At 46.8% G+C, this 26,684-nt stretch overlaps 1 protein-coding gene across 5 annotated transcripts in view; it reads left to right on the top strand.

Moving 5' to 3' along the window:
• TUFT1 (tuftelin 1) overlaps window positions 1-26,342 on the top strand; it is a 44,891-nt gene extending 18,549 nt beyond the window's left edge. Inside the window, exons 2-13 of one of the 5 annotated variants that reach the window (XM_010387156.2) lie at window positions 4,628-4,702; window positions 5,114-5,215; window positions 6,737-6,823; window positions 7,366-7,455; window positions 8,998-9,063; window positions 11,982-12,095; window positions 16,729-16,857; window positions 17,368-17,462; window positions 21,486-21,591; window positions 22,424-22,507; window positions 23,708-23,808; window positions 24,417-26,342. In XM_010387156.2, the coding sequence (XP_010385458.1) occupies window positions 4,628-4,702; window positions 5,114-5,215; window positions 6,737-6,823; window positions 7,366-7,455; window positions 8,998-9,063; window positions 11,982-12,095; window positions 16,729-16,857; window positions 17,368-17,462; window positions 21,486-21,591; window positions 22,424-22,507; window positions 23,708-23,808; window positions 24,417-24,480 (1,113 nt within the window). In that variant the 3' untranslated portion in view covers window positions 24,481-26,342. The remainder of the gene's footprint in view (window positions 1-4,627; window positions 4,703-5,113; window positions 5,216-6,736; window positions 6,824-7,365; window positions 7,456-8,997; window positions 9,064-11,981; window positions 12,096-16,728; window positions 16,858-17,367; window positions 17,463-21,485; window positions 21,592-22,423; window positions 22,508-23,707; window positions 23,809-24,416) is intronic. The other 4 variants (XM_010387153.2, XM_030936418.1, XM_030936417.1 and 1 more) reach the window with 4 other exon arrangements.
• The last annotated feature ends 342 nt before the right edge of the window (window positions 26,343-26,684 follow it).

The following is a 26,684-nucleotide window of genomic DNA, read 5'->3' as shown; positions in this document are numbered from 1 at the left end:
TTTAATTATGATCTGTCATGGCATGAATTTCATGTTTGCTCTGTTTGAAGTTTGCTTGGCTTCTTGAATCTACAGGTTTGTGTCTTTTGCCAAATTTTGGAAGTTTTTGGTCATTATTTCTTTGAGAACATTTTTAACTCACCCTCTTTCTTCTCTCTACCTGGAATTCTGATGGCTGGATGGAATCATCTCTCAGTGCCCCAACCCAGCCTAGTTGTCTATGCTCGTCCAATTGGAATTGCCTGGGTTTACGAAACAAACCAGACTTGACCTTTGTTAGCTAATAACCCCTTTGTTCTGACTGAAGGATGCCCTGCCTTTTCCCAGCCTGCCTCCAGGTATGGGGAGATAACGTTCTTTTTTTTTTTTTTTTTTCTTCTTTGAGATGGAGTCTTGCTCTGTTGCCCAGGCTGGAGTGCAGTGGTGTGATCTTGGCTCCCTGGAACCTCCACCTCCCAGGTTCAAGTGATTCTCCTGCATCAGCCTCCCTAGTAGCTGGGATTACAGGTGCCTGCCACCACACCCGGCTGAGTTTTATATTTTTAGTAGAGATGGGGTTTCACCATGTTGGTCAGGCTAGTCTCAAACTCCTGACCTCAAGTGATCCACCCACCTTGGCCTCCCAAAGTGCTAGGTTTACAGGCATGAGCCACCGCACCCAGCTGAAAGAGCGTTTTAATAAAAGTGTGGGTGTATCCTGGGAAGAAAGAATTGGCAGCCATTCTGGCTATTTTGAAATCATTAAATCATTTCCTCTTCTTTCTTTTTTTTTTTTTTTTGAGACGGAGTCTCGCTGTGTCGCCCAGGCTGGAGTGCAGTGGCGCGATCTCGGCTCACTGCAAGCTCCGCCTCCCGGGTTCCCGCCATTCTCCCGCCTCAGCCTCCGAGTAGCTGGGACTACAGGTGCCCGCCACCGCGCCCGGCTAGTTTTTTGTATTTTTAGTAGAGACGGGGTTTCACCGTGTTAGCCAGGATGGTCTCGATCTCCTGACCTCGTGATCCACCCGCCTCGGCCTCCCAAAGTGCTGGGATTACAGGCTTGAGCCACCGCGCCCGGCCTCCTCTTCTTTCTTTTGTAATATTTTCTTGACCTAGATGTCGTGGAGCATTCTCTGTGCATTCAGAAAATACCTTTGCGAATTGCTGTGGCATACAACAGCTCTCGAGGAGTTAACAGAAGGGGTAATTCTTCACAGAACACAAATAACTGAGAGGCAGATGCCATGGGAGGCCTTGTGACACTGTGGGAGCTCCGGGAGGGGAAGACGTGTTTCCCACAGGAGGCAGGGTAGCATCTTGCAAGATGAGGCATTTGAACATGAACTTGAGGAACTTGCAGATGCCCTAGGTGAAAATGGGAAGAATGGATATTTAAGGCACAGGAAATGATGGGAGCAAAGACACTGAAGTTGGAAACCATCGAATGTATTGGATGGGGCACTGAGAGATGGTAGCAAGAGGCGGGAGTTTACCCAGACTGTGGAGGCCTTACATGCCACTCCAAGGATGTGGCTTTTATCTCATAGGAATTAAGTGTTTTCATAAAACCAGCTACTTTGTTAGGGTTGGGAAGGTTTAAGGGCCATTGTGACAGTGTCTTCTGTCTTTCGTACATTTGGATTCACTCCAAGAAGTAGGAGGATGCTGATGTTTCAGTGCTACCCTCCTGTTTGGCAGAGAGTAACCTCCATACATTTTCTCATTTTCTTTCTTTCTCTTCTCTTCTCTTCTCTTCTCTTCTCTTCTCTTCTCTTCTCTTCTCTTCTCTTCTCTTCTCTTCTCTTCTCTTCTCTTCTCTTCTCTTCTCTTTTCTTTTCTTTCTTTGACGGCATCTCGCTCTGTTGTCCAGGCTGGAGTGCAGTAGTGCGATCTCAGTTCACTGCAGCCTCCACCTCCCTGGTTCAAGCGATTCTCCTGCCTCAGCCTCCTGAGCAGCTGGGATTACAGGCGCCCACCACCATGCCTAGCTAATTTTTTTGTATTTTTAGTAGAGATGGGGTTTCACCATGTTGGCCAGGCTGGTCTCGAACTCCTGACCTCAGGTGATCCTTCCACCTCGGCCTCCCAAAATGCTGGGATTACAGGCATGAGCCACCACACCTGGCAACATTTTCAAGTAATAGTCAACAAAAAAACCCTCAGCTGGGGGCTGGGCACAGTGGCTCATGCCTGTAATCCCAGCACTTTGGGAGGCTGAGGCAGAAGGATCACAAAGTCAGGAGGTCAAGACCAGCCTGGCCAACGTGGTGAAACCCCGTGTCTACTAAAAATACAAAAATTAGCCAGGTGTGGTGGCAGGTGCCTGTAATCCCAGCTACTTGGGAGGCTGAGGCAGGAGAATTGCTTGAGCCCAGGAGGCGGAGGCTGCAGTGAGCCGAGATCGTGTCACTGCACCCCAGCCTGGGAGACAAGAGCAAGACTCCATCTCAAACAAACAAACAATCCTCAGTTGGATGGTAATATACCCATTTTATAGATAAATACACCAAGAGTTAAGTATCTCACCAAAGACTGATTTCTTCTCCGCAAAGTTGGAAGGTTATCTTCTCCAGACATTTGGAAGGTTAAGAGGGTTCTAAATGACCTCAAAATCACTTTCTTTTTTTTTTTTTTTTTTTTTTTTTTTTTTTTTGAGACGGAGTCTAGCTCTGTCTCCCAGGCTGGACTGCAGTGGCCGGATCTCAGCTCACTGCAAGCTCTGCCTCCTGGGTTTCCGCCATTCTCCTGCCTCAGCCTCCCGAGTAGCTGGGACTACAGGCGCCCGCCACCTCGCCCGGCTAGTTTTTTTGTATTTTTTGGTAGAGACGGGGTTTCACTGAGTTAGCCAGGATGGTCTCGATCTGCTGACCTCGTGATCCGCCCGTCTCGGCCTCCCAAAGTGCTGGGATTACAGGCTTGAGCCACCGCGCCCGGCAAGATCACTTTCATTCTTGGGTAGCCCAGCACCTATTTCTCTTCATTGTCTGGGAGAGGCATATGCTTCATCCTCATGCTGTCACAGAATGGAATCCAGAAGGAACCTGAGATATACTTGGTCCAACTCCTTATTTTTCCAGTGTGAACCAGAGATCCATAATGGCTAAGCCCCTCATTCACCTCCATGCATAGTACAGGCGATCTACTCTGCCTTGTTAGTCTTCTTTCAATGTTATAATCTTCCCAATCTGCAGGCCCCGAGTTTTCCCTCCTACCACGTTTTTTCCTTTCAGGTTTTTAATTTTCCCCACAAAGTGTTGTGTGTGTTTGTTTGTTTGTTTTTGTTTTGTTTTGTTTTTGAGACGGAGTCTTACTGTGTCGCCCGGGCTGGAGTGCAGTGGCCGGATCTCAGCTCACTGCAAGCTCTGCCTCCCGGGTTCACGCCACTCTCCTGCCTCAGCCTCCTGAGTAGCTGGGACTACAGGCGCCTGCCACCAAGCCCGGCTAATTTTGTTTTTGTATTTTTTAGAAGAGACGGGATTTCTCTGTGTTAGCCAGGATAGTCTCGATCTCCTGACCTCGTGATCCACCTGCCCAAAGTGCTGGGATTATAGGCTTGAGCCACCGTGCCCAGCCTTTTTTTTTAAAAAAACCTTCTTTGAAGCCCGGGCAACATGGCAAAACTTCATCTCTACAAAAAATACAAAAATTAGATGGGCATATTGGTGCACCTATAGTCCCAGCTACTTGGGAGGGTGAATCACTTAAGCCTGGGAGGTCGAGGCTGCAGACACACACACACACACACACGCACACACTTATTTGACTTATGAAAGAAAACCTGCTTCATTCTTTGAATTAGGCTGATCTCTAGATGAATACCTGTTATCTTGTCTGCTTTCACTTGGATAATTTCCATGTGGCTTATAGAAATGGGAGTTTGAATTCAGGTATTTTCTTATAGTTTAGTTCAGGAAGAATGTGCTAGTCTTTTTTTTTTTTTTTTTGAGACGGAGTCTCGCTCTGTCGCCCAGGCTGGAGTGCAGTGGCCGGATCTCAGCTCACTGCAAGCTCCGCCTCCCGGATTCAAGCCATTCTCCTGCCTCAGCCTCCCGAGTAGCTGGGACTACAGGCGCCCGCCACCTCGCCCGGCTAGTTTTTTGTATTTTTTAGTAGAGACGGGGTTTCACCATGTTAGCCAGGATGGTCTCGATCTCCTGACCTCGTGATCCGCCCATCTCGGCCTCCCAAAGTGCTGGGATTACAGACTTGAGCCACCGAGCCCGGCGAGAATGTGCTAGTCTTATAAAGTGCATCAATAACTTGCTGGCTGGTTGTCAGGAGCAGAAATTCTGGATTAAGGATGAGCAGTCCAGGAATGACCTCTCTACAACTAGCGAAAGAAGAGTGCATGCAATGTGTTCCCTGTTGTCCAAGAACCAGGGTAGCCCTGCTGAGGCCGTACAGAGCAGTGTGCCATGTAGTCCTTGTTGTGAAAGAAAGGACTGTCAGATGGTCCCAGAGTCACCACCCCAAACACCTGATTTTGGGCAAGGTAATGTTGCCTCCCTGGACTTCTTTTCCTAGTCTGTGAAGTGGTGATGACAAGGCCCGCTCCACAGGGCTGGCAGAAGCACCCTGTACTGGTAGCACTTCGTACCTGTAGACTGTAAAGGCGAGGGGTTATTGTTGCTGTCATTGTCATTATTAGGGCAGCGTGGACATTCTCAGGCTGACTCTTCAGGGTGAACTGACAGGAGATGAACTTGAACACATAGCCCAGAAGGTACTGCGGAATTCTGGTGGGCAAGGCCCCCTCCCCACACCAGTGCTTCCTTGCTGCTGGCCTCTTACCCTAGTACTGCCTGGAGCCGACTCTGGTGACGCGAGCGTGGGAGCCTCTCCTTTCAGCAACATCCAGCTTGCCTCAGCCTTGTGCACTGCTTTGGGGCAGGAGGAGTCCCCCACTAAAATTAAAACTAAGCTGCTATTTCTGCCAGTTTTCCCTGGCCGGTGTTCTTGCTGCTGTGTGGCTTGTGTTAGAGGTTCTGAAATGAGTTTTTGGAGAGGAAAGTCAGACTAACCCTTCAAGTCTTTTGAGAAACAGGTCTTCTGCATTAGTTGAGGGGCAGGAGTTCTGGGCTTGCCATGTGATTTCTGAGCCATCTCTTTCTCTGTCTTGTCTCTCTTCGGCCAGGCGGGAAGGAAGACCTATGCCATGGTGTCCGGCCACTCCACTGGTCATTCTCTGGCTTCAGAACTGGTGGAGTCCCATGATGGACATGAGGAGATCATTAAGGTAAGCTTAGTTCACCTCCAACTTTTCTCCCTGTCCTCTTCCTCCCTGCACGTATGTGAGAGGGAGCAGTTGATGTTGTTGCCAAAGGGAGCTTGTGGTTTGATGGAAGGAACCAGACCTGAGCTGCTAGTTCCTGGCAATCTCCTAGAAACATCTTAATTAATACCAGGAGACTACAGTCTGCCTGTTAGCAACTTTGGTGCGGCCTGGCCCCAGGCAAGGGGCTGTACTGGATGACCTTACTAGGGGCCTATCCACTGACCATGTTTTGCTGCTGGAGGTTGTGGAGACAGGTAGGAGGTGTGTTTATGGAACTTACTATTTTCCTATAATGGGTTCATCCTGATGGAACTTTTTTTTTTTTTTTTTTTTTTTGAGACGGAGTCTCACTCTGTTGCCCGGGCTGGAGTGCAGTAGCCGGTTCTCAGCTCACTGCAAGCTCCGCCTCCCGGGTTTATGCCATTCTCCTGCCTCAGCCTCCCAGTAGCTGGGACTACAGGTGCCCGCCACCTCGCCCGGCTAGTGTTTTGTATTTTTTAGTAGAGATGGGGTTTCACCGTGTTAGCCAGGATGGTCTCGATCTCCTGACCTCGTGATCCGCCCGTCTCGGCCTCCCAAAGTGCTGGGATTACAGGCTTGAGCCACCGCGCCTGGCTCATCCTGATGGAACTTATTTATTTATTTATATGTTTTTAGTTTTGTAGAGACAATCTCACCTTGTTGCCTGAGCTGGTCTCCAACTCCTGGGCTCAAGCAATCGTCCTGCCTCAACCTCCCAAAATGCTGGTATTATAGGTGTGCACCACCCCACCTGGCTGATGGAACTTATTTTTTTAAAAATAAAATGATTTTTGTTATTTCTCTTTTTTTTTAATAAAACAGCTTTTTGAGATATAAATCCCATACCATATGATTGACTCAGTTACAGTACAGTTATGTGCTGCATAACAACATTTCGGTCAGTGATGGACTGCATAGACAACAGTGGTCCCATAAGATTATCATACTCCATTTTCACTGTATTTTTTCTAGGTTTAGATACATTACCATTGTGTGATAATCACCTACAGTATTCAGTACACTAACATGCTGTGCAGGTTTGTCTGTAGCCTGGGAACAATAGGGTACACCGTACAACCTAGGGCTGTAGGAGGCCATGCCATCTAGGTTTGTGTGTGTACACTCTGTGATGTTTGTACAAGGATGAAATCGCCTAATGATGCATCCCTCAGAATGTGTTGCTATGATTAAGTGATGCATGACTGTGTATATGTGAGTGTTTATGCCAATATAGCTATAGAGCATTTAGCTAAATTTACTGCATTAGGGTAAATTTCCAGAAGTAGAATTGATAGACCAAAAGGTAAATATATTTTTAGGTCTTCTAATCCGAATCACCACATTCCACCCAGTAAATTGGCGGTAACAATTTATCCTCCCACCAGCACTATATGAAGCTGCCTATTTTTGTATAGTTAATTTAATTTGAGGTTTCTTAACTAAATAGTGTTCTTATTTCAGGTGTACTTGAAGGGGAGGTCTGGAGACAAGATGATTCATGAGAAGAATATTAACCAGCTGAAGAGTGAGGTCCAGTACATCCAGGAGGTGGGCACCCCTTCCCTCTCACGCAGTGCCTAGGTCATTTCTCTAAATCTCACATTTTTTTTTGGCTGTCTTCTTTTGTGGATTCTGGTTTTTCCGCTTCTTTTTCCTTTATGCCTCTGAAATGCCGCCATGCCCTCCTGTGTGTCAGATATATAACTTTTGACCCTTCATACCTGATCCATTAATCCACGGATACTTAAGTACTATGTGCCTAGCACTGTCCCCAGCCACCTATCGAAAATTACCAGCCAACTTTTCACATAATTTCTTCACTCCCTTCCTGGCTCATGTTTCTCATTGGCACTTATGCCCATATAACATATTACACATTTTACTTATTTGTCTTTTGTGTTGTGTGTGTCTCCCCAAAAAGAATGTCAGCTGTAGCCCCACTTGACCAGGGCATCTCTCTCCATCCTACGGCCAGTAGTTAGGACAGTGCCTGACTCGTAGTACAGGCCGGGGATGGTGCACAGAGTTGGGTGAGTTGGCGTGCTCTCTTCTCTACCCTAAAGCTCAAGTTTCTTCCCCTCCCCTCCCAGGCCAGGAACTGCCTACAGAAGCTCCGGGAGGATATAAGTAGCAAGCTTGACAGGGACCTAGGAGATTCTCTCCATCGACAGGAGATACAGGTAATAGGAAATGGTCCATGGTTGGGTCCCCACCGAGGAGGTGGGGTTGTGCCAGGCAGTCTCATTTACCAATTACCCAGTGTGTGCTGAATCTAGCATCTCTGCCAGGAATGGAGAAAATAGAGGTGATGCTGGCTTCTCTGGAGCACTCACAATCTGGTTAGGACTCTCCAGCTGATGAGCAGTTACATTTACACATGTCAGCTTAAGCATAAGTACACCTGCTCCTGAAACACTGTACAGAAATTGAACTTATACAAATTAAATATCATCAGTTGTTAGCAAAGCCTCTTATCTATAAGGATTCTGTGATCAAGCTTCCTATAATAATGGAATTTTATAAAGCAGACAGTCACCTGTAAATCCACACTTCTCATAAGCTGATCTTGCTTAGTTTGGGTGGCACCTGTAGTGTGAATTGAAGTCCGTGCCCTAGCCTGTTATTAATCTTGTATATAGTTATGTCTAACCTGGGATGGGAAGCTCCTCAAGGTTAGGAGTTCACCCCACCCCCATCCCGTGTCTGTATCCTCACCCTCCCTCTCTCCCCAGGTCTGGGATGTAGAAGGCATCAGTAAATGTTTGTTAGACTGAACAGATTGGATAAGTCTTTCCTGGGATGGATAATCCTGGGATCCTGCTTTTCAGTTTTTCCAAAACTCGAGGATAGAAATGCCCTCAGGAGAACAGAGCTGTCTCTTTGTGACTTTGCCCTCATCCTTTAGATTCTGAGTTGTATCTTTAATTTGCATTTTGGTTCGGGCAGGGTGTCTTGCTCCAGCAGCAGCCCCTGCCTTCGTTCCCTTGAGGGGAACAGCAGCCCAGCAGCTGGTGCAAGGAAAGTTCTTTGTCTTGCACATGCACTTGTGTGGTGGAACATTTCCTAATTTTTGCTTTGGCTGAAGGCAGGCCTTTCAGTGCCTGAGCTCACATCTGGCTGGTGGGAGCTCCTTTGTCAGGTGGCAGAAGAACCTAATGTGCACAGAGACTGGCCCAAAGTCCAGCCCCCTTGTTTGCACAAACCAGCTGTCATATGATGAATAATCAGGCTTTGGGTCAGAAATAATTTAAAAAGGGCTTCCCTTTGTAGTTTTTGCTTTGTCAAACTTTGCCAGGATCCCTGGGGGCAAGGGAAACTCTTTGTTTGTGGCAGGCAGCTGCACTTATTCCCTGGCTAAGAATAATGAACTACACATACTTTTCTATCTGCTGAAAGGTTTTAGCCTGAGGTTTTTTTTCATCCTCCCTACAAGGCTAGGGTGTTCCCTTTCAAGGCCACACACATTTCTCCACCCTCTCTTGGTTCTATTTTCTCAGGGAACACTAGGAATCTTTTTTTCTTTCCCTTCCTTCCCTCTTCCTCTTTTCCTTTCTTAATTCCTTCCTTTTTCTCCCTCCCTGTCTTTTTCTCTCTCCCTGCCTCCCTTTCACCTTCCTCTCTCTCTCCCTGTCCTTCTCTAAGATTTGAGTGTTAGGAGAATAATGTTCAAAGTTGTTTGCTTTCATCTGTTTTAACTACCAATTTTATTTTTCTTTGAACAGGTGGTGCTAGAAAAGCCAAATGGCTTTAGTCAGAGTCCCACGGCCCTGTACAGCAGCCCACCTGAGGTGGGTAACAGAGGACACAACAGTGGCTCTGCTTAGCCAGGGGCAGGATTGCCTCCTCCCCATCCTTTTGTTTATTGCTTTCTCTCTCTCTCTCATTAAATACAAGAGTAGTAGTTGACATAAAAATTCAAACAACAGAGAAATATAAAGAGTGGAAATTCTCCTTCCCCAATCTCACTCCTTACAAGTATCCACTGTTAACAGATTGAAGTGGGTGGATCTTTCTAGGGCAGTGCTTCTCAGCCTCAGCTGCTCACTGGAATGACCTTGCAAGCTTTAAAGGATATGATGCCTGGGTCCCATCCCTAGAGCTTGTCATTTCATTGTTCCAATAAGTGGCCTGGGCATCAGGACTTTTAAGAGCTCTTCAGGTCATACTAATGTTTAGCTAAAGTTGAGTGCCAGTATTCTAGAATATTTTTATATGCATAGACAACCATATTTAAATATCATGTATATGTTATATACATACCATATATACATAAATATATGTATATAATATATATGTGCTTTTCTCAACTATAGGATGGTAAATACATTTTTCTTTGCTTGCTTTTTTTTTTTAACTAAAGAGTATATTATAACCTTCTTTCCATGTCAGTACATAATAGATCTACCTCATTCTTTTGAATAACTATGTAGCATTTCCTTCCATGGCTGTACTTGATCGATTGACTGATTGACTGACAGAGTCTCACTCTGTCACCCAGGATGCAGTGCAGTGGTATGATCTCGGCTCACTGCAACCTCCGCCTCCTGGGTTCTAGCAATTCTCGTGCCTTAGCCTCCTGAGTAGCTAGAACTACAGGCATGAGCCACCACGCCTGGCTAATGTTTGTATTTTTAGTATAGATGGGGTTTCACCATGTTGGCCAAGCTGGTCTCGAACTCCTGACCTCAGGTGATCCACCCACCTCAGCCTCCCAAAGTGTTAGGATTATAGGCATGGGCCACTGCACCCGGCCACCATGACTGTATTTTTAAAAAGTGTGTTATTGTGTTTTTTTGTGATTATATAATACAAAACTTTCATACTGTAGAAAATTTGGAAAATTCAGAAACACAGGAAAGTGAAAGAAGAAAAAAATGTCACTTGTAATCTACTCAGGGAAAAACCACAGTGAAATTTCATCTTTCCCTGAATGCAAATATATATTTATAATATTCACATTGTACAGTATGTAGCATGTCTTTATAATTGTTTTTTTTTTTTGTTTCTTTAGTTGGGTATGTTTTGGCATTCGGTGTTTTTGGCCCTCAGGTATAGGTTGAATCAGACCCACCCATTAGTTCATGGCACATCATCCTCGTGGGTCCTGTCAAGACCTTTCACTGGTTTTAGTTCTTGTTTTTTGGTTTTTTTGCCTCTCCACCTCCTGCAAGAGGCACTCACTCTAATGAATTCAATATATGGCTTTAAATATGCCTGTAAAATGTTTCAATATACGTGATGAACTTGTGCTATATCTTCTTCAAGCAGTCCTCCCACCTCAGCCTACCCAGTAGCTTGTTCTTGTTTTCCCTGGTACCATGTTTTTTAGGATCTATCTAAATTGCTGTATTAAAATCTAGTTCATTGCTTCTGCCTCTACACGTAGTTTTATAACTTACTTTTTTGCTTCATATTATATCACATGATGAAATAATATTTTCATGAAAGTTTTCCATGTTATTAAACAGCCTTATGAGAACACTCTTTGAAATAAGTGCATAATAGTTGTGTTCCAGGAGCCTTTTAAAACATTTTCACCTGCCCATTGGCTCAGGTGAGGATTTAGGGAAACTGACTGGATAACTTATGACATCTAGATTTGGAATGCTGTGATTCTAACCACTTGCTTTAGATGTGCAGCTTGGATTTTCTCCTTCTTTTGAATCACCATATTTGGCAAATACATTGTTGGCAACAAATTACAATAATACCTGGTAATATCTGTTTGGCCTCTTTCTTCTCACAAGCTCAAAGCTGTACCGGATGTTATCTTACCTAGTTTTGAGGCAGCCTGTAAGGCAGGGTGTGGTAGGGAGTGTACTTACTGCCTCACGGATAAAGAAATGAAGGCCCACAGGACTTCATTTCTTCATTGTCACCCACAGGATTATAATGCAGAGACTGGGACCCTGTCTCCCTCCTCCCAGCCGAGAGCTCTGAGCTCTGGTTTGAAGGCGTTGCTGCTTCCCACTGTGCAAGATTGGGAGAGATTTTTCTGTCAGACTCACAGGGAGTTTGTAATCGAAGTGTCTGGTGCCTGTGCAGCAGAGACGGGGGCGAGACCCTACGTGTTAGCTCATCCCTAACCACCAGCCCACGGTTGGGTGTGTCTGGGAGAGACTGAGCAGTTATCTCGATGAGACACCGTTTTCCACATCGAATCGGATTCCTGGACTCATTGCATGCTTTTGCCATAAACCTGTCCCTCCATCAGTAACCCTTTATATGCTGCTCTCAGTGCCAAAAGCTGAGAATGGTAAAGGATGTGCTTTTGGACCACTCCCTTTGTGATGGGTGTGACATAGTCCCTGTCCTATGGGAACTGTGGTCCAAGGGGAACATGGTCTCTGCTCTCAGAGAGTTGTAGGCGGATAGAGGGAAACAGGACACACACCTAGAGACAGCATCCACATATTCGCCAAGAAATCAATCAGTGGATACATAAGTGAAATACTACTGAGCATGTCCTAAATAGTTGGGTGTTTTGAGGCTAGCAGAGTTCTTTACGGTATGAAAGGACAGTGTTTCATTGAATAACTCAGAATTCCTGGCTGCCTAAGGTAACTCTCCCCTTGTGTGATGACAGTTCTTTTGTGAGGGTGGTCTGGATGAGATGGTCCAAACCAGTGTGTGCCTGGGAGGGGACCTTTTCTTACTGAGTCAGAAACTTGATGGCTTCCTCTTCCCTTCCTTGCTCTGGCTGTAGGTGGACACCTGTATAAATGAGGATGTTGACAGCTTGAGGAAGACTGTGCAGAACTTACTGGCTAAGCTTCAGGAGGCCGAGCGGCAACACCAGTCAGACCGTGTCGCTTTTGAGGTGAGATTTGGGATTTGGGGAGAAGGTGCCCTAAGGGATGGGCTGGTGAACACAGGTGCCAGTGATGTCTCAGCTTGGACTTCCTGTCTCTCTGGCTGAGTGCCACAAACTGGAAAGCAAGACTGTGAGGCCTGGAACACTTGTCTGCTTCTCCCTCTCCTGGACGTTTATACTGTTTACTGTCCAAGGCCGGCCCATAGTTCAGAGGTCAGCTTGGGATTCTCTGCTCTGATGAATTTGAGGGTGGTGCCCATCTGGGGCAGCCAGTGATTCAGAAGTCATTTCTGTCCGTGTCGTGGTAAGAATCCCTGGGCTCTTGAGACTCTGTGCAGGCAAGGACTGCTGTTGGCATGTCACCCCCACATCCCTAGTGTGTGGCGCAATACCTGGTATTAGATAGGTGCTTCATAAACGTGGACTGGATGAGTGACTAAATCTGTGTTGTTGTAGAAAGAACTGCACCCATCGAGTTGGAGGATTTGGGCTCTAGACTCAGCTTTGCAGAGCTTTGTGATCTAGGATGAGTATCTTTTTTTCACTCTGCCACCAAGCTGGAGTGCAGTGGTGCAATCTTGGCTCACTGCAACTTTCGCCTCCCAGGTTCAAGCGATTCTCCTGCCTCAGCCTCCCAAGTAGCTGGGATTACAGGCACGCGCCGCCATGCCCAGCTAATTTTTGTGTTTTTATTAGAGACTGGGTTTCACCATGTTGGCCAGGCTGGTCTCGATCTCCTGACCTTGTGATCCGCCTGCCTCAGCCTCCCAAAGTGCTGGGATTACAGGTATGAGCCACCACGCCCGGCCTGGAATGAGTATATTAATTACTGTTATAGTACAGAAGTCTATAAATGGAGAGTAAAGCCCCCTACTATATGTGAGGTCTTCCATGTTTTCTAGAAAATCCTTTGAGTATAAAACAAGGTACATGTGCAGTCTCCTTCCTTCCTTCCTTCCTTCCTTCCTTCCTTCCTTCCTTCCTTCCTTCCTTCCTTCCTTCCTTCCTCCCTCCCTCCCTCCCTCCCTCCCTCCCTCCCTCCCTCCCTCCCTTCCCTTCCCTTCCCTTCCCTTCCCTTCCTTCCCTTCCCTTCCTCCCTTCCTCCCTTCCTCCCTTCCCTTCCCTTCCCTTCCTTTCTTTCCTTTCTTTCTTTCCTTTATTGGCAGGGTCCCACTCTGTTGCCAGGCTTGAGTGCAGTGGCACAATCTCAGCTCAATGCAACCTCCACCTCCCGGACTCAAGCCATGTCCCACCTCAGCCTCCTGAGTAGCTGGGACAACAGGTGCACACCACCATGCTTGTCTAATTTTTGTGTTTTTTGTAGAGACAGGGTCTTGTCATGTTGTCCAGGCTGGTCTCAAACTCCTAGGCTCAAGCAGTCTGCGTGCCTCGGCCTCCCAAAGTGTGGGGATTACAGACATGAGCCACCACACCTGGCCTATGGGCAGTTTTCCAGCTGCTCTGTGTGAGGTTAACCATTTGTTACTTGCCTTTGTTCTTCCACAAGTAACATATTCTTTGTGTCATAAATATGTTATGATAGGGTTATATCCTGCCTAGGCATGCTGGGAGCTGGTAAAAAGAGAAACGCCAGCCTGAACTCTTCATTTTCATGGAACTTAGAAGGAGAATTTTTGAGAGGAGGCTTGGGGGTGAGGAGGAAGGGCACCAAGGATGATAAACTGTGTTAGCCGAAGTCTTATTAGAACAAGTAGTTTAACCTCTCTGAGCATCTGTTTCAACTTTTGGAAAAAGGGTTAATGAAATACACTTTACAAGTTTGTTGTGTAGATCGAGTGAGGTAATATATATGAGGGCACTTGATTATTCTGAAGGGTTTTAGAAATATAAAATTGTCTATATTTTTCTTAGCAATCAGTTTAACAAGGAGATTTTCCTATTGTAAATAGCTTGGACTTAGGGTAATATTAAAATTAGTTTGTCATCTCAGAACAAAGGAGCTGTGTGGTGAAGGGGTATGTTGCATCTATTTCAGATTCCACAATTTGTATAATTTAGTTGGTGATGTATCAGTTGGTGACCAGCTGTTTCCTACCTTTTCCAAACAAAACAGGAGGAAAGTAAGGTTGAGACTCTAGCACTGACCAGGTTGTGAATTTTGGGAAAAAAAATTCTGCATTGAGAGGCATTATGAAGTTGTGGAAATTAACAGAAATACTTGTTGGTTTTAATCACACATGGAGGAGTCTGCTGCTCTGGATTTCAGAGCCTGAGCAAAAGTACCCTGACAGCTGTAACCCACTGTCCAGAATTTAGAAGGGTTTATTTTTCTTAACCCCATAGTATGCAGCACCACCTGCAGTAGGAGATGCTTCTTGCTGGGCGCTGTGGCTCACACCTGTAATCCCTCAGGAGGCTGAGGCAGGAGGATCCTTGAGCCCAGGAGTTTGAGACCAGTCTGGCCAACATAGATCTCATCTCTACAAAAATAAAAAAATTAGCCCGGTGTGGTGGAGCAAGCCTGTGGCTCCAGGTACTTGGAAGGCTGAGGTGGGAGGATCTTTGGAGCCCAGGAGGTGGAGGCTGCAGTGAGCTATGATTGAGCCACTGCACTCTCGGTGGGCAACAGATTGAGACCTTGTCTAAAAAATAATATAATACATGAGTAATTTTTTTTTGAAAAAGGAGGTGCTCCTTGGGTCATTCCCACTGTTGGGCTAGGTTGGCAACCTTTTTATAATTAAGAGGTTCCCTCGGGGGCAGGGTTGGCTGGAGCTACGGAGTCAAATGTGGAAGGGGAGTCCATATTTTTTTTTAACCTTTTGCTCCGACAGTGGGGTGCAAGAATCGGACCATGGCCTTGTTAACACTGTGCTTGAGCTCACATCAACCTCGGTGCAGTGTTTATTTATATACAGAAATGAAAGGCCTTACTTTTAAGTTCCTGCCTATGGGGATGGCCTGTTTCAGGTTAATATGGGTCATTTGAAGGCTTGTCTCAGTCTCTCCTAGTGAATTGGACTCCCTGGTCTAGTTTTCTGAACCTCGGGGTAGGAAGGGCAAGATGATCAATTACCATGAAAATAACTTGCCATTAAGCACGGGTTTCCTGTTCTACTGGCTGCTTGCTGTCAAGAAGGATTTGCAGTGAGAGTGAGTTTGCTCTGGACAGGGCTGGTGTGTAGCATAGACACATCCCATCACACACCACTCTGTGCTGTACTTTCTCCTTCCCAATTCTGACCTTGGGAAGGGCCGGATAAACTGGCTGCTGATGTTCTGTTTTCCCAGGGCTGGCTGCTAGGCTTTCCAGAAGTTACCTGGATTCTTTTTAAATAAATGATGAGCAGTCAGTGTGAGGTACCTGGGAAGCACTGAAATGGATGGTGAAGTATCTGGGTCCTAGCACTGGCTGTCATTCCCTAGCTGGGTAACCTTGAGCAGGTCAGTTGACCTTTACTTGTTAAAGGAGAGGGTTGGATTAGATGAACATCAGTTCCACTCATGATTTTATTGAGTAGTTACTGCATATGAGGTATTGTGGGAGCTCTAGAAGTGTAATGGTGCTCAGTCTGTGCCATCAGGACACTGACAGTCTACTTCAGGGTGCACACAGTGACTGGGCAAAATCTGTTCAATGCTATGAGAGGGAAGGCCGTGTGTTCCTTGTGTGTCCTCTCCCTGGGCACACGAAGGAAGGGCTCCTCCCCCAGGCTCTCTGGAAGAAGGGTCATCTAAGTGAGACCTGGAGGATGAGTAGGAGTTGGAAAGACGTAAGGTGGAAGAAAGGAGGCAAGTTCTTTGCTTTCTCATTCTAATATTCTGCTTCTGTCCTCTCTAAATTGGTTTCTCATCTCTGATAAAAGACAAATTTGTCTGGTCGCGGTGGCTCACGCCTGTAATCCCATCACTTTGGGAGGCCAAAACGGGTGGATCACCTGAGGTCAGGAATTCGAGACCAGCCTGACCAACATGGAGAAACCTTGTCTCTACTAAAAATACAAAATTAGCTGGGCGTGGTGGCACATGCCTATAATCCCAGCTACTTGGGAGGCTGAGGCAGGAGAATCACTTGAACCCGGGAGGCAGAGTTTGTAGTGAGCCGAGATCGCGCCATTGTACCCCAGCCTGGGCAACAAGAGTGAAACTCTGTCTCAAAAAATAAATAAATAAATAAATAAGACAAATTCTTCCTGATGCTTAGTAGCCCTTCCAGGTGCCATTTTGGCTGTTGTATGTGGGCTCTATTGCTGGAAGTGAGGGTGGGAGTGTTGAGGAGACAGAAGGAAGGAGCTGGAGGTATCCTCCCTGGGATTATTTGCTTTTGAATTTGTAGAAAAGCCACAACATTGGGTTAAGCTTGGGTGGTGGTGGAGGGTTCATGGGGATGTTGAAGGAGTCACCTATCTGAAAAGTGGTGCTTGTGGGTTCCAGGTGTCACTTTAAAGTGGACCTCAGTCAACTGTGAGCCAGTTAACCCTGGAAATAGACTTACACTGCTGGAGTGCTGAGGTGGTCCTGCACAGCGAAGGGGAGGTGGTGGTGTGCCCATCAGTGTCACCAGCTTTCTCCTGTCATGGCTCCAGAGCCACCCAGCTTCCTGGGTTCTTTTCTAAGGTTTTTTTCATGTTTGCTCTTTTTTCCACACCATTTAACATATTCCTGTTCCGTGTTTTAGGTCACACTCAGCCGGTACCAGAGAGAAGCAGAACAGAGTAATGCGGCCCTTCAGAGAGAGGAGGACAGAGTGGAGCAGAAAGAGGCAGAAGTTGGAGAGCTGCAGAGGCGCTTACTAGGGATGGAGACGGTAATTGGGGGATCTTGCTTGTCATTGCCTGGACTCCTGGGCTGGAAGGGGCCTGTGGGTGGATTGAAACGGTTGCCGAGACCCTTCTTTTCCAAGCGTCTCCAGAAAAGCACACTTCACAGCTTCCTTTGGCAGATCCCTTCAAATATATTTTAGCCTTCAAGGAATTAACCTCCCCGTAACTAGCGTTGATCCTATTTCCACATTAGTTTCCTGTACAGATGCCCCTTTTGAAGTCTTGGTTTCTCAGGGACTGGCAGCCATAGCTGGCGGGTGGGCCTGCATGATGCAGAGCTGGGTTTTGCCTCAGGGCAGCTGGGTGAGGCTGAGTGAGAGTGGGAAGGGTTCTCCTCGTCAAGGGAGGGTGCCCCATCAAACCAGCTCATCTTGCTGCTCTTTGGCAGCTGTCCAGGCCCAGCAGGGGCTAAGTCCCAGCCTGGCACCCATCTCACCCCAAACACAGAAACTTGCCATCTTCTCATCCTAGATTTTCTTTTGTGGCCCACCCAGGAGCATCAGGCCTTACTGGCGAAAGTCAGGGAAGGGGAGGTGGCCCTAGAGGAACTTCGGAGCAACAATGCTGACTGCCAAGCAGAACGAGAAAAGTAAGGGCTTGGCTCTTGTTCACGGTGAAGTTGGGTTGCAGGGAGGGGAGGGCGGGCCATGCAGCCTGTCGCTCCTGTGGTGGCCTGGTCTGGGGAGGAAGCTGGTGCTGATGTCAGATCTTCCAGCTCTGACTCACCATGAGCTTGCTCAGGGTGGAGCCCCACCCAAGAGATACCATTTGGGAGGCTGCCATCTCCAGGGAGTTCATTTTCCATGGGGTAATAATCTAAAGAAAAGGCTTTCACAGTTTTAGAGCCAAGGGCAAGCAAGAGCTGGTGGAGCATCTGGTGTTGCTGTGTGTCATTCCCCAGATTAGTGCAGTGGATATGTTATGCCTTCGTTTCCTCCCCGCTGAAACAAAAACTGACTGTAAACTGTTTGAGGGTAGAATTGATTAACAGTCATGCTGATGAAAAATGGAATGAGCAGCTTCATGAGGAGATACTGAGCTTCCTGTTACTTGAAGCAATGCAGATAGAAACTGAGAACCACGTGTCAGCAGAGTCCCATAGGTGATCACTGAGATCCTTTCTACTTCCAAGGTGAGAGGGTTTTGCAAATTCCCTCTGATCAGAGGAAAGCAGAGGCCCTGGACAACCAATGAAACCTACAGAGCAAAGAGTGTGCCTTCTAGATCTTCAGGAATTTGGAAATTATGCTGTTGGCAATTAATAAATAAGACCTCAAATGGTAAATCACATTTAACATCAGCATATTTGGTTTGATCTTCATTGTATAAGGTGGACCTTTTTTAGTTCAACAAGACATTTTCTAAAGGGCCTTTTAAGGAATTCCAAGAACAGACAAAATTCTTGCCCTTTAGGGCCCCTCAGTCTTCTGGAGGCATTTTCTCTCCTTTAGGATAACCTAGATTTGACCTTCCTGGCATGTCATACACATGTCATATTGTAGCCTCCTTTCTGACTGGACTTTGTATCAGAATTAATATCAGAATTAATCAGCACTCCTTCCTCGGTGGGTAGGTGCGCATGGGCAGAGCAAGAGAGACAAAAGGGCTAGATAATCGGAAGCCAGGGCTTGGGAATGGCAGTGACAGCTGTGTCAAGTACGTGCTGATTTCTACATAAAAGGAGTCTGAGAAGTAGGGCATTGGAGAGCTGAAAGTGGAAATTTAGAATGCCTGGAGTTTAGGAAGGATAAGGGGTAGCTCAGGTTGCGTGGTACCCCAAGCAGCATGCACTTGTCAGCTTCCTCAGGCAGAACTGGGGAGTGATGGATTCTTCAGGGGCCCAGACCCCAGGATACTCTCCCAAGTAACCTGACTAAAAGAAGACTGTTACTCTACTCATAATGCTTCTTACACCAAATATATGGGTTTTCCATATCAAGCACTTCTCCAATTCTCAGTTGATACCAGCTGGGTACCCTACACTTTAATTCAATTCTGAGATAACCCAGAGTTAGTGCACAGCCACAGGTTAAGGGCCAGTCCTGCAAGACTGCCCCTACTTCAGATGCCAGTCACAAGTAGTGGGTTCTAGGGTACCTACACTTCTGTCCAACTTGGCTATAAATTGGAGGTTCCCATATCCTCTTTTCAGGTTTGATAACTTGCTGTAACGGGTTTGCTGTCATAGAACTCAAGGAAACATTTTCCTTATTTATTTATTTATTTTTTCGAGACCGAGTCTCACTCTGTTGCCCAGGCTGGAGTGCAGTGGTGCAATCTCAGCTCACTGCAACCTCCGCCTCCCAGATTCAGGTGATTCTCCTGCCTCAGCCTCCTGAGTAGCTAGGACTACAGGCGTGTGCCACCACGCCTGGCTAATTTTTTGTATTTTTAGTAGAGATGGAGTTTCACCATGTTGGCCAGGCTGGTCTTGAACTCCTGACCTCAGGCAGTCTGTCTGCCTTGGCCTCCCAAAGTCATGGGATTACAAGTGTGAGCCACCACGCCGGGCCTACTTATTTTTTAATTTAAAAATTTTTTCATTGAGACAGGGTCTTGCCATGTTGCCCAGGCTGGTCTCGAACTCCTGGGCTCAAGCAGTCTTCCCACCTCGCCTTCCCAGAGTGCTGGGATTATATTCGTGAGCCACTGCACCTGGCCAACATTTCACTTATTATTACTGGGTTATGATAAAGGATTCAAATGAACAGACAGATGAGGTACATAGGGCAAGGTCAGCATGTGGATGCATTAACCAAGCTGGAAGCTCTGAACCCCTTTGTTTTGGGTTCTTACAGAGGTTCATCACATAGGCATGACTGATTAAATTATTGGCCACTGGTGATTAGTTTAGTCTCTAGCTCCTATCCCTGTCCCTTTCCCAGACGTTAGTGGGAGTTATGGGGCTGAAAGTTTCAACCCTTTAATCCTGCCTTGGTCTTTTGACTAGACCCGTCCTGAAGCTATCCAGGGACCCCAGCCACCAGTCATTATTCGCATACAGAAAGACACTCATCAGTCTTGGAGATTCCAAGGCTCAGGAACCAGGGAATGTGACCAAATATTATAACAAAACATAGGAGCTGTATGTCAGGAACCGGGACAGAGACCCATTATATATTTCTTATTATTTTACACAGCCCTTTGGGGGATCTTGGCTCAGTCTGCTTAGAAGATGCAAAGGAAGCAACAGTGGTTTGGGAATCAGGAGACCTAGAAACAAAATTGTGTGAAGAGGCTTTAAGGAGCAATCCTGTCTCCCTCCTCCAAATCCCTGCCAACAGCTTGATGGTGTTGAGTGTAATAATCCCAGCTCCAGCTGGGCATGGTGGCTCACACCTGTAATCCTAGCACATTGGGAGGCAGAGACGGGAGGATTGCTTGAGTTTAAGAGTTCGAGGCTGGGTGCGGTGGCTCACACCTGTAATCCCAGCACTTTGGGAGGCCGAGGTGGGTGGATCACAAGGTCAGGAGATCAAGACCATCCTGGCTAACATAGTGAAACCCCGTCTCTACTAAAAATCCAAAAAAAAAAAAAAAAAAAATTAGCCAGGTGTGGTGGCTGGCGCCTGTCATCCCAGCTACTCAGGAGGCTGAGGCAGGATAATGGCATGAACCCGGTAGGTGGAGGTTGCAGTGAGCCTAGATCACGCTACTGCACTCCAGCCTGGGTGACAGAGCGAGACTCCGTCTCAAAAAAAAGAAAAAAAAAATGTTCGAGATCAGCCTGGCCAACATGGTGAGGCTCTGTCGCTACCAAAAAAAATTTTAATTAGCCAGGTGTGGTGGCATGTGCCTGTAGTCCCAGCTACATGGGAGACTGAGGTAGGAGGATTGCTTGAGCCCAGGAGGTCAACCCGGCAGTGAGCCATGTTTGCATTACTGCACTCCAGCCTGGGCTACAGAGTGAGACCCTGTCTCCAAAAAAAAAAAAGAAAGGTGGGGTGGGGAAGATATTAGCTTCTACTTGAATCTTTCCAGTAATGAAGAGTTTATTACACATGAGACTGCCCACTTTCTGACAGCTTTAATACTGAGAAAGTCTTTCCTATGTTAATATAAAAATGGCTTCCCTGGAACCATCTACCTGTTGCTTCTAGATCTACCCTCCAGAGTTTTCCAGAATGACTTATCCCTTCTAACCTTCCGAGCCTCAGTTTCCTCACTTGGACTAGGTGATCCCTGATGATGCTTCCAATGTGATGTTCTTTTTTTTTTGCGGGACAAAGTCTTGTTCTGTGGCCAGGCTGGAGTGCAGTGGTACCATCTTGGCTCACTGCAACCTCTGCCTCCTGGGTTCAAGCAATTCTCGTGCCTCAGCCTCCTGAGTAGCTGGGACTACAGGCACATGCCACCACACTTGGCTAATTTTAATATTTTTAGTGGAGATGGAGTTTCACCATGTTGGCCAGGCTGATCTTGAACTCCTGACCTCAGTGCTTCCAATGTGATGTTCTAAGGTACCCACCACCTACTTTTCAGGGCAGCCTACTGGCGAATCAGGCAAAGGGAATCATATTAATGGGAACCTCCCAAGCTCAAGGCTCTTCCTGTGACTGGGTAAAGAAGTCATCTTATTCCCTTGCTTCAGCCTTCTGGTCTTTATCCCCAGGGCTGCTACCCTGGAAAAGGAAGTGGCTGGGTTGCGGGAGAAGATCCACCACTTGGATGACATGCTCAAGAGCCAGCAGCGGAAAGTCCGGCAAATGATAGAGCAGGTAAGCTGGGTTGGTTTATAACCTGCCCTCGGGGAGGTCACCCCAAGTCTATGCTCTTATTTGTTTCCTAGGGAGCTTGACTTATATTCATGCATTTCCCATGTCAAACATTTATAGCTACCAATTACCAGGGTTCGGGTTATTAGGCTTTGCTTTTCTCCCATCTTTCCCCTACTATTTTGTTTGTTTGCCATTTGGCCTCTGCTTTCCAATAGGAAAGGAAGGAAAAGGTTAATTTCTCATATACTCTGTGAAGAGTGTGGGTAAATGAGTAGTTGAGTCATAATAAACTCTGTTTTCTGTACAGATTATCAGTCTTTGAGCCTCATGGCTGCTTTCCTGCCTTACCCCACCTGAGCTTGAGGGTAGCATACTAAGGATTTGTCGATTTGCAGAATTGTTTTGGGAGCCTAAAGCTCCATAACTGGGAGGTTGGGAGGTCCTATGTGCTTCATGTCAGCTCCATTAGTGTCTGTTTTATTTACTGCTATTTTCCATTATCTAGAACAGAGTCTGTCATGTAGTAAGTACTCAATAAATATGTCTCGAATGAAAAAATAATTTGTATTTTCCAAAACCAAATGGAATGGGTTTTGAGTCATTCATTATTTTGGATTCTCAGGGTGGTATTCCCCTCACACACTCCTCACTCCCGCCCCTGGGATAATCAAGAGTTTAATATCGACTGAAAGGAAGCCTTTGTAGAAAAGCTAATGAAGTCATATGGAGTTGCAGGGCTCTGCTGGCTTCCCCAGCAGCTGGGGTGAAAAGTCTGGTGAGTGCGTAATGAGTCATTGCAAAATGAGCTCCAGTGTCTCCCACACCTTTGCAGCTACAGAATTCAAAAGCTGTGATCCAGTCAAAGGACGCCACCATCCAGGAGCTCAAGGAGAAAATTGCCTATCTGGAGGCGGAGGTGTGTGTGCTGGGCAGCCCAGCAGGGGAACGGGGCTCTTGAAGAGAAGGTGGTCATAAGGGAGACAGAGGTTATGGAGGGGTCTTTGTCATGTCTCGCTGCTGCTCTGAAGTGAATACCTAGGGTGGCTGGTTGACTTTCAGTTCAGTTGAGTAAACATTTTCTGAGAACCTTCAGGAAGCTGCTAACAATGATGAGATGACCCCCTCCACCCCACCTTCAATTGACATGTCATCCGGGTGCAAGCCACATGCCATGGCTGCACGCTGGCTAATTCTGACCCTCCAGGCTTTGCAAAGGAGCTGGCAGTGGTGCTGGGCTGTGAAGGAGGAGGAGGCATTCATATAGATGGAGTCTTTTCCAGGGCTAGATTACCTAACGAGTTGCCCTCCTAGTCTAATTTCCACTTTGCCACAGGGCCCTACCTATCTGTTGACTACCCGAAGATCACTTTGCAAACACTCTGTGAAGACCCTTGTAGTGAGGGAGATAAATGGGAGAAAGGGTTATCTTTAGGGAGTTTGCAGTCTATAGTCAGAGATAAAATGTGTATTTTTAAAAAGACCAAAGAATGCTTTATAGAATAGCATATCAACAAAGGCAAGTGAGTATCTCAACTGAGGACAAAAAATTATATATAGGGGCCAGGTGCAGTGGCTCATGCCTGTAATACCAGCACTTAGGGAGGTTGAGGCGGGAGGGTAGCTCGAGGCCAGGAGTTCAAGACCTAGGCAACATAGTGAGACGTTGTCTCTGAAAAAGAAAATTTGTTTTAATTAGCCAGATGCGGTGGCATGCATCTGTAGCCCAGTTACTTGGGAGATTTAAGGGAGAGGATCACTTGAACCCAGGAGGTCGAGGCTGCAGTGAGCTATAATCACGCCACTGCACTCCAGCCTGGGCAACAGCGTGGGACCCTATCTCAAAAAAAAAAAAAAAAAAAAAGAACTGTATGTAGAGGATATATAGGAAACCATCAGTCTGTCAGTGTTGTACAGAGTTACAGAGGAGCAGGTATTGGAGGACAAGTGCAATCTATAGTAACGAAGACGAGGCAAGACAGTATCCAGGTGGTGGCACACGTGGGGGTAGAGGCAACAGCAGCACAAACACAGGCGGAGAGACCAGAATGCACTAGGTGAATGTGACACCTGGGAAACCAGAAAAAGGCCAACTCTAACCCCTAAGCTTGTGTTACAGAATTTAGAGATGCACGACCGGATGGAACACCTGATAGAAAAACAAATCAGTCACGGCAACTTCAGCACCCAGGCCCGGGCCAAGACAGAGAACCCGGGCAGGTGAGTGAGCGCGTTAGATAGAATGGGGCCAGGGAGGAGGGGGGAAGGAGGGACAGAACTATGTGGAACATTTAGTGCTCAGGCAAGAAAAAGGCCCCTTTAGATCCAACTTTCCTCCCTCAGTCTCTAATCTAACCCGTTGTTTGCCAGAACCATTTTCTAACCCAATTAGGGTAGAACCTGTTACCACAAGCCCAAGGAGGTCCATGAATGGCTTCTAGAGGTGCATGAACCACCTGAAATGGTATGCAAAATGTATTTATAATGTTTGCATATTTCTAGGGAGAGGGTATTTTGCCTCTAAGAGATTCAGAAAAGGACCCGTGATCTTGACAAAATCGAGAATCACAGCTATATGCACTTCTCAGTTGTTTAACTGCCCCTCTCTTTTCTTCACCCTTGCTACAAGACACATGTATCATCCCCCAAATCTTCTCTTAGATGTCACTGAATGATTACCATTTTAAAGCACTTGGAACCCAAGTGATCAGCCGGCACTGCAGTGTAAGATTCCAGAGGCAAATGTGAAGATTCCACAGGCTCTGTGAAGGGTGGGCCACAACACAGCTGTTCCCAGCACAACTCAGTGTTTCCAACCTTCTTTTCAGTATTAGGATATCCAAGCCCCCCAGCCCGAAGCCCATGCCTGTCATCCGAGTGGTAGAAACCTGAGCTGCCTGGAGATGGATGCTGCCATTGCTGCTGCCTCTGCCTCGGAGAAGCCCACCGCCCCTGTTGGCTGTTAGCGCTGACTTTGACTTTCTGGCTGTCCCCTGGCTGCACCTAGGACTTAGGGCTCCTGTGTCTCACCATTCCCAAGCTCCTGGCCACTCTATGCTGGGCAGACAGAGCATGAGCACCTATTCAAGGCAACTGCAGCCCTTTGGAAGACATTGTCCTGCGAGCAGGACAGGGCAGTATCTATATTCCTACAGCGACTATTTTTCTCTGTAGAGAGCCTCCCTTCTGTTGTAGACTGGACTCTGGCTGCCCTATAAGCCAGGCCTTCATCAGATTGGAGAGTTGACAAGATTTGCCTCAGCCCTAAAAGCTGGAGACACAGATGTCCAGAGTGATTGGAGAGTGTCCTGGGGGAATGAAGTTCCTTCCACAAACACAGCTCAGTTTTTAGCAACAAACTGTTTGTTTTTCTACTTGCTCCACCTGCAGCCTACGCTGACCTGGCCTCCTGCAGACAGATAGTGGGGTTACCTGGCGAGGCCTGGTGAGAGCCAGTGAACCTAAGCTTTGGGTGGTGGTGTCTTTCTGGGGAGTAGGGAATGTACATTCAGGGAGTAGCCTTTTGCAGAAAAAATCTCTAGGGCTACAGACAGTTATGTGTGACTTCTCTCTACTGTGAAAACTCCCAGAGTCTCTTTAGGGATTTTCCCTAAGGTGCACCACCAGGCACACCTCAGTCTTCTTGACCCAGAGCCTAAAAACTGTTTTCACTGGGTTCCACCAGTCCCAGCAAAATCCTCTTTGTATTTATTTTGCTAAGTTATTGGTGGTTTTGCTTACATCTCATGATTGATACAATACCAGAGTTCTATAGCCTTCTCTTGCAATGTTTGGATTTGCTTGAAATTGGGAAAGCTGTCAGAGTGACACTATTATAAATCTTTCTCTTTCCTCTGCCCGTTTCTTCTCCCTTTCTCTTTCAAACTTGATCTGCAGCTCAGGAAGGTGAGTACACTTTCCCTGAGGCTTTGGGGTCAGAGTATATGTTGTTTGGAGAAAAAGGGCAATCAGGACTCTTCTGGGGCCCAGATGAGCTCTTCACTAGCCCTTCCGAACTCCTTGCTCCATAATTGGTCTTTTATTCTGGCTCTGAATGACCCTGCAGGTCATCATGGTTTTCTTTTTTTTATTGTTTTTCTTTTTTTCTTGTCTTTTTTTTTTTTTTTTTTGAGACAGAGTCTCACTCTGTCACCCAGGCTGAAATGCAGTAGCACGATCTCGGCTCACTGCAACCTCTGCCTCCCAGATTTAAGCGATTCTCCTGCCTCAGCCTCCCGAGTAGCTGGGACTATAGGCATGCCACCACGCCTGGCTGATTTTTGTATTTTTGGTAGAGACAGGGTTTCACCATGTTGGCCAGGCTGGTCTTGAACTCCTGACCTCAGGTGATCCACCCGCCTCGGCCTCCCAAAGTGCTGAGCTGACTGGAGATGGCTTGAGCCACTGCGCCCGGCCCATGGTGTTTTTCTGTAGGGCTCTTCCTACAGCCTTGAGAAGTAGATAGGCATCAGAGTGTGGTACTATAGGAATCAGAAAAATTCAAAACAAATGTGGATTAAGTGTTTAGGCTCTATGTGGCTCACAACCAGAAGCCTTAAGTCTGTGTTTCTGTGTCTCAAGACTGGGCTCACATTCTGGCTTTGTCCATAACAATGCCCTGGGACTTCAGGGAGTTCCCTCATTTGTAAAATGAGGGGGTCAGAGCAGGTAATCTCCATGCTTCTTCCCATTCTGATATTGTTGTCTGTGGCATATTCTTTGTATGGCGAATTTAATAAATTATGTTAATGTGACCTCCTGGTCTGGTTTCCTTTCACTTTTCAGGGGTGATGAAAGAACAAAATTGTAGTGCTTCTTGGAAGATGGGCACCCTGTTATCCACATGTGGGAGGTGTGGTCCAAACATCCCAAATGCCATGATAGGAGGACTTCGTGGCATTTAGAGAGGTATTAGAAGCAGCTCAGCTCTGTGGTCTGAGTCGTGATTATAGGAGGCAGCCCCTAACTTTAGCTTTGACCCTCTCTGGAGCAGTGACCTTGTAGGATCCCTAAGCTTGGCCGCATTGTGTCTCATTTGGAAGAGACAGAGGTAGAGTCCTGTGATTACATAGAGATAGACCCAGCAGCACTGGAGG

This window comes from Rhinopithecus roxellana, chromosome 8 (genome assembly GCF_007565055.1).
Source record: "Rhinopithecus roxellana isolate Shanxi Qingling chromosome 8, ASM756505v1, whole genome shotgun sequence".
NCBI classification, from domain to species: Eukaryota; Metazoa; Chordata; class Mammalia; order Primates; family Cercopithecidae; genus Rhinopithecus; species Rhinopithecus roxellana.
The sequence above is the reverse complement of the archived record's forward strand: the minus strand, read 5'-3'. Positions and strand labels throughout refer to the sequence as shown.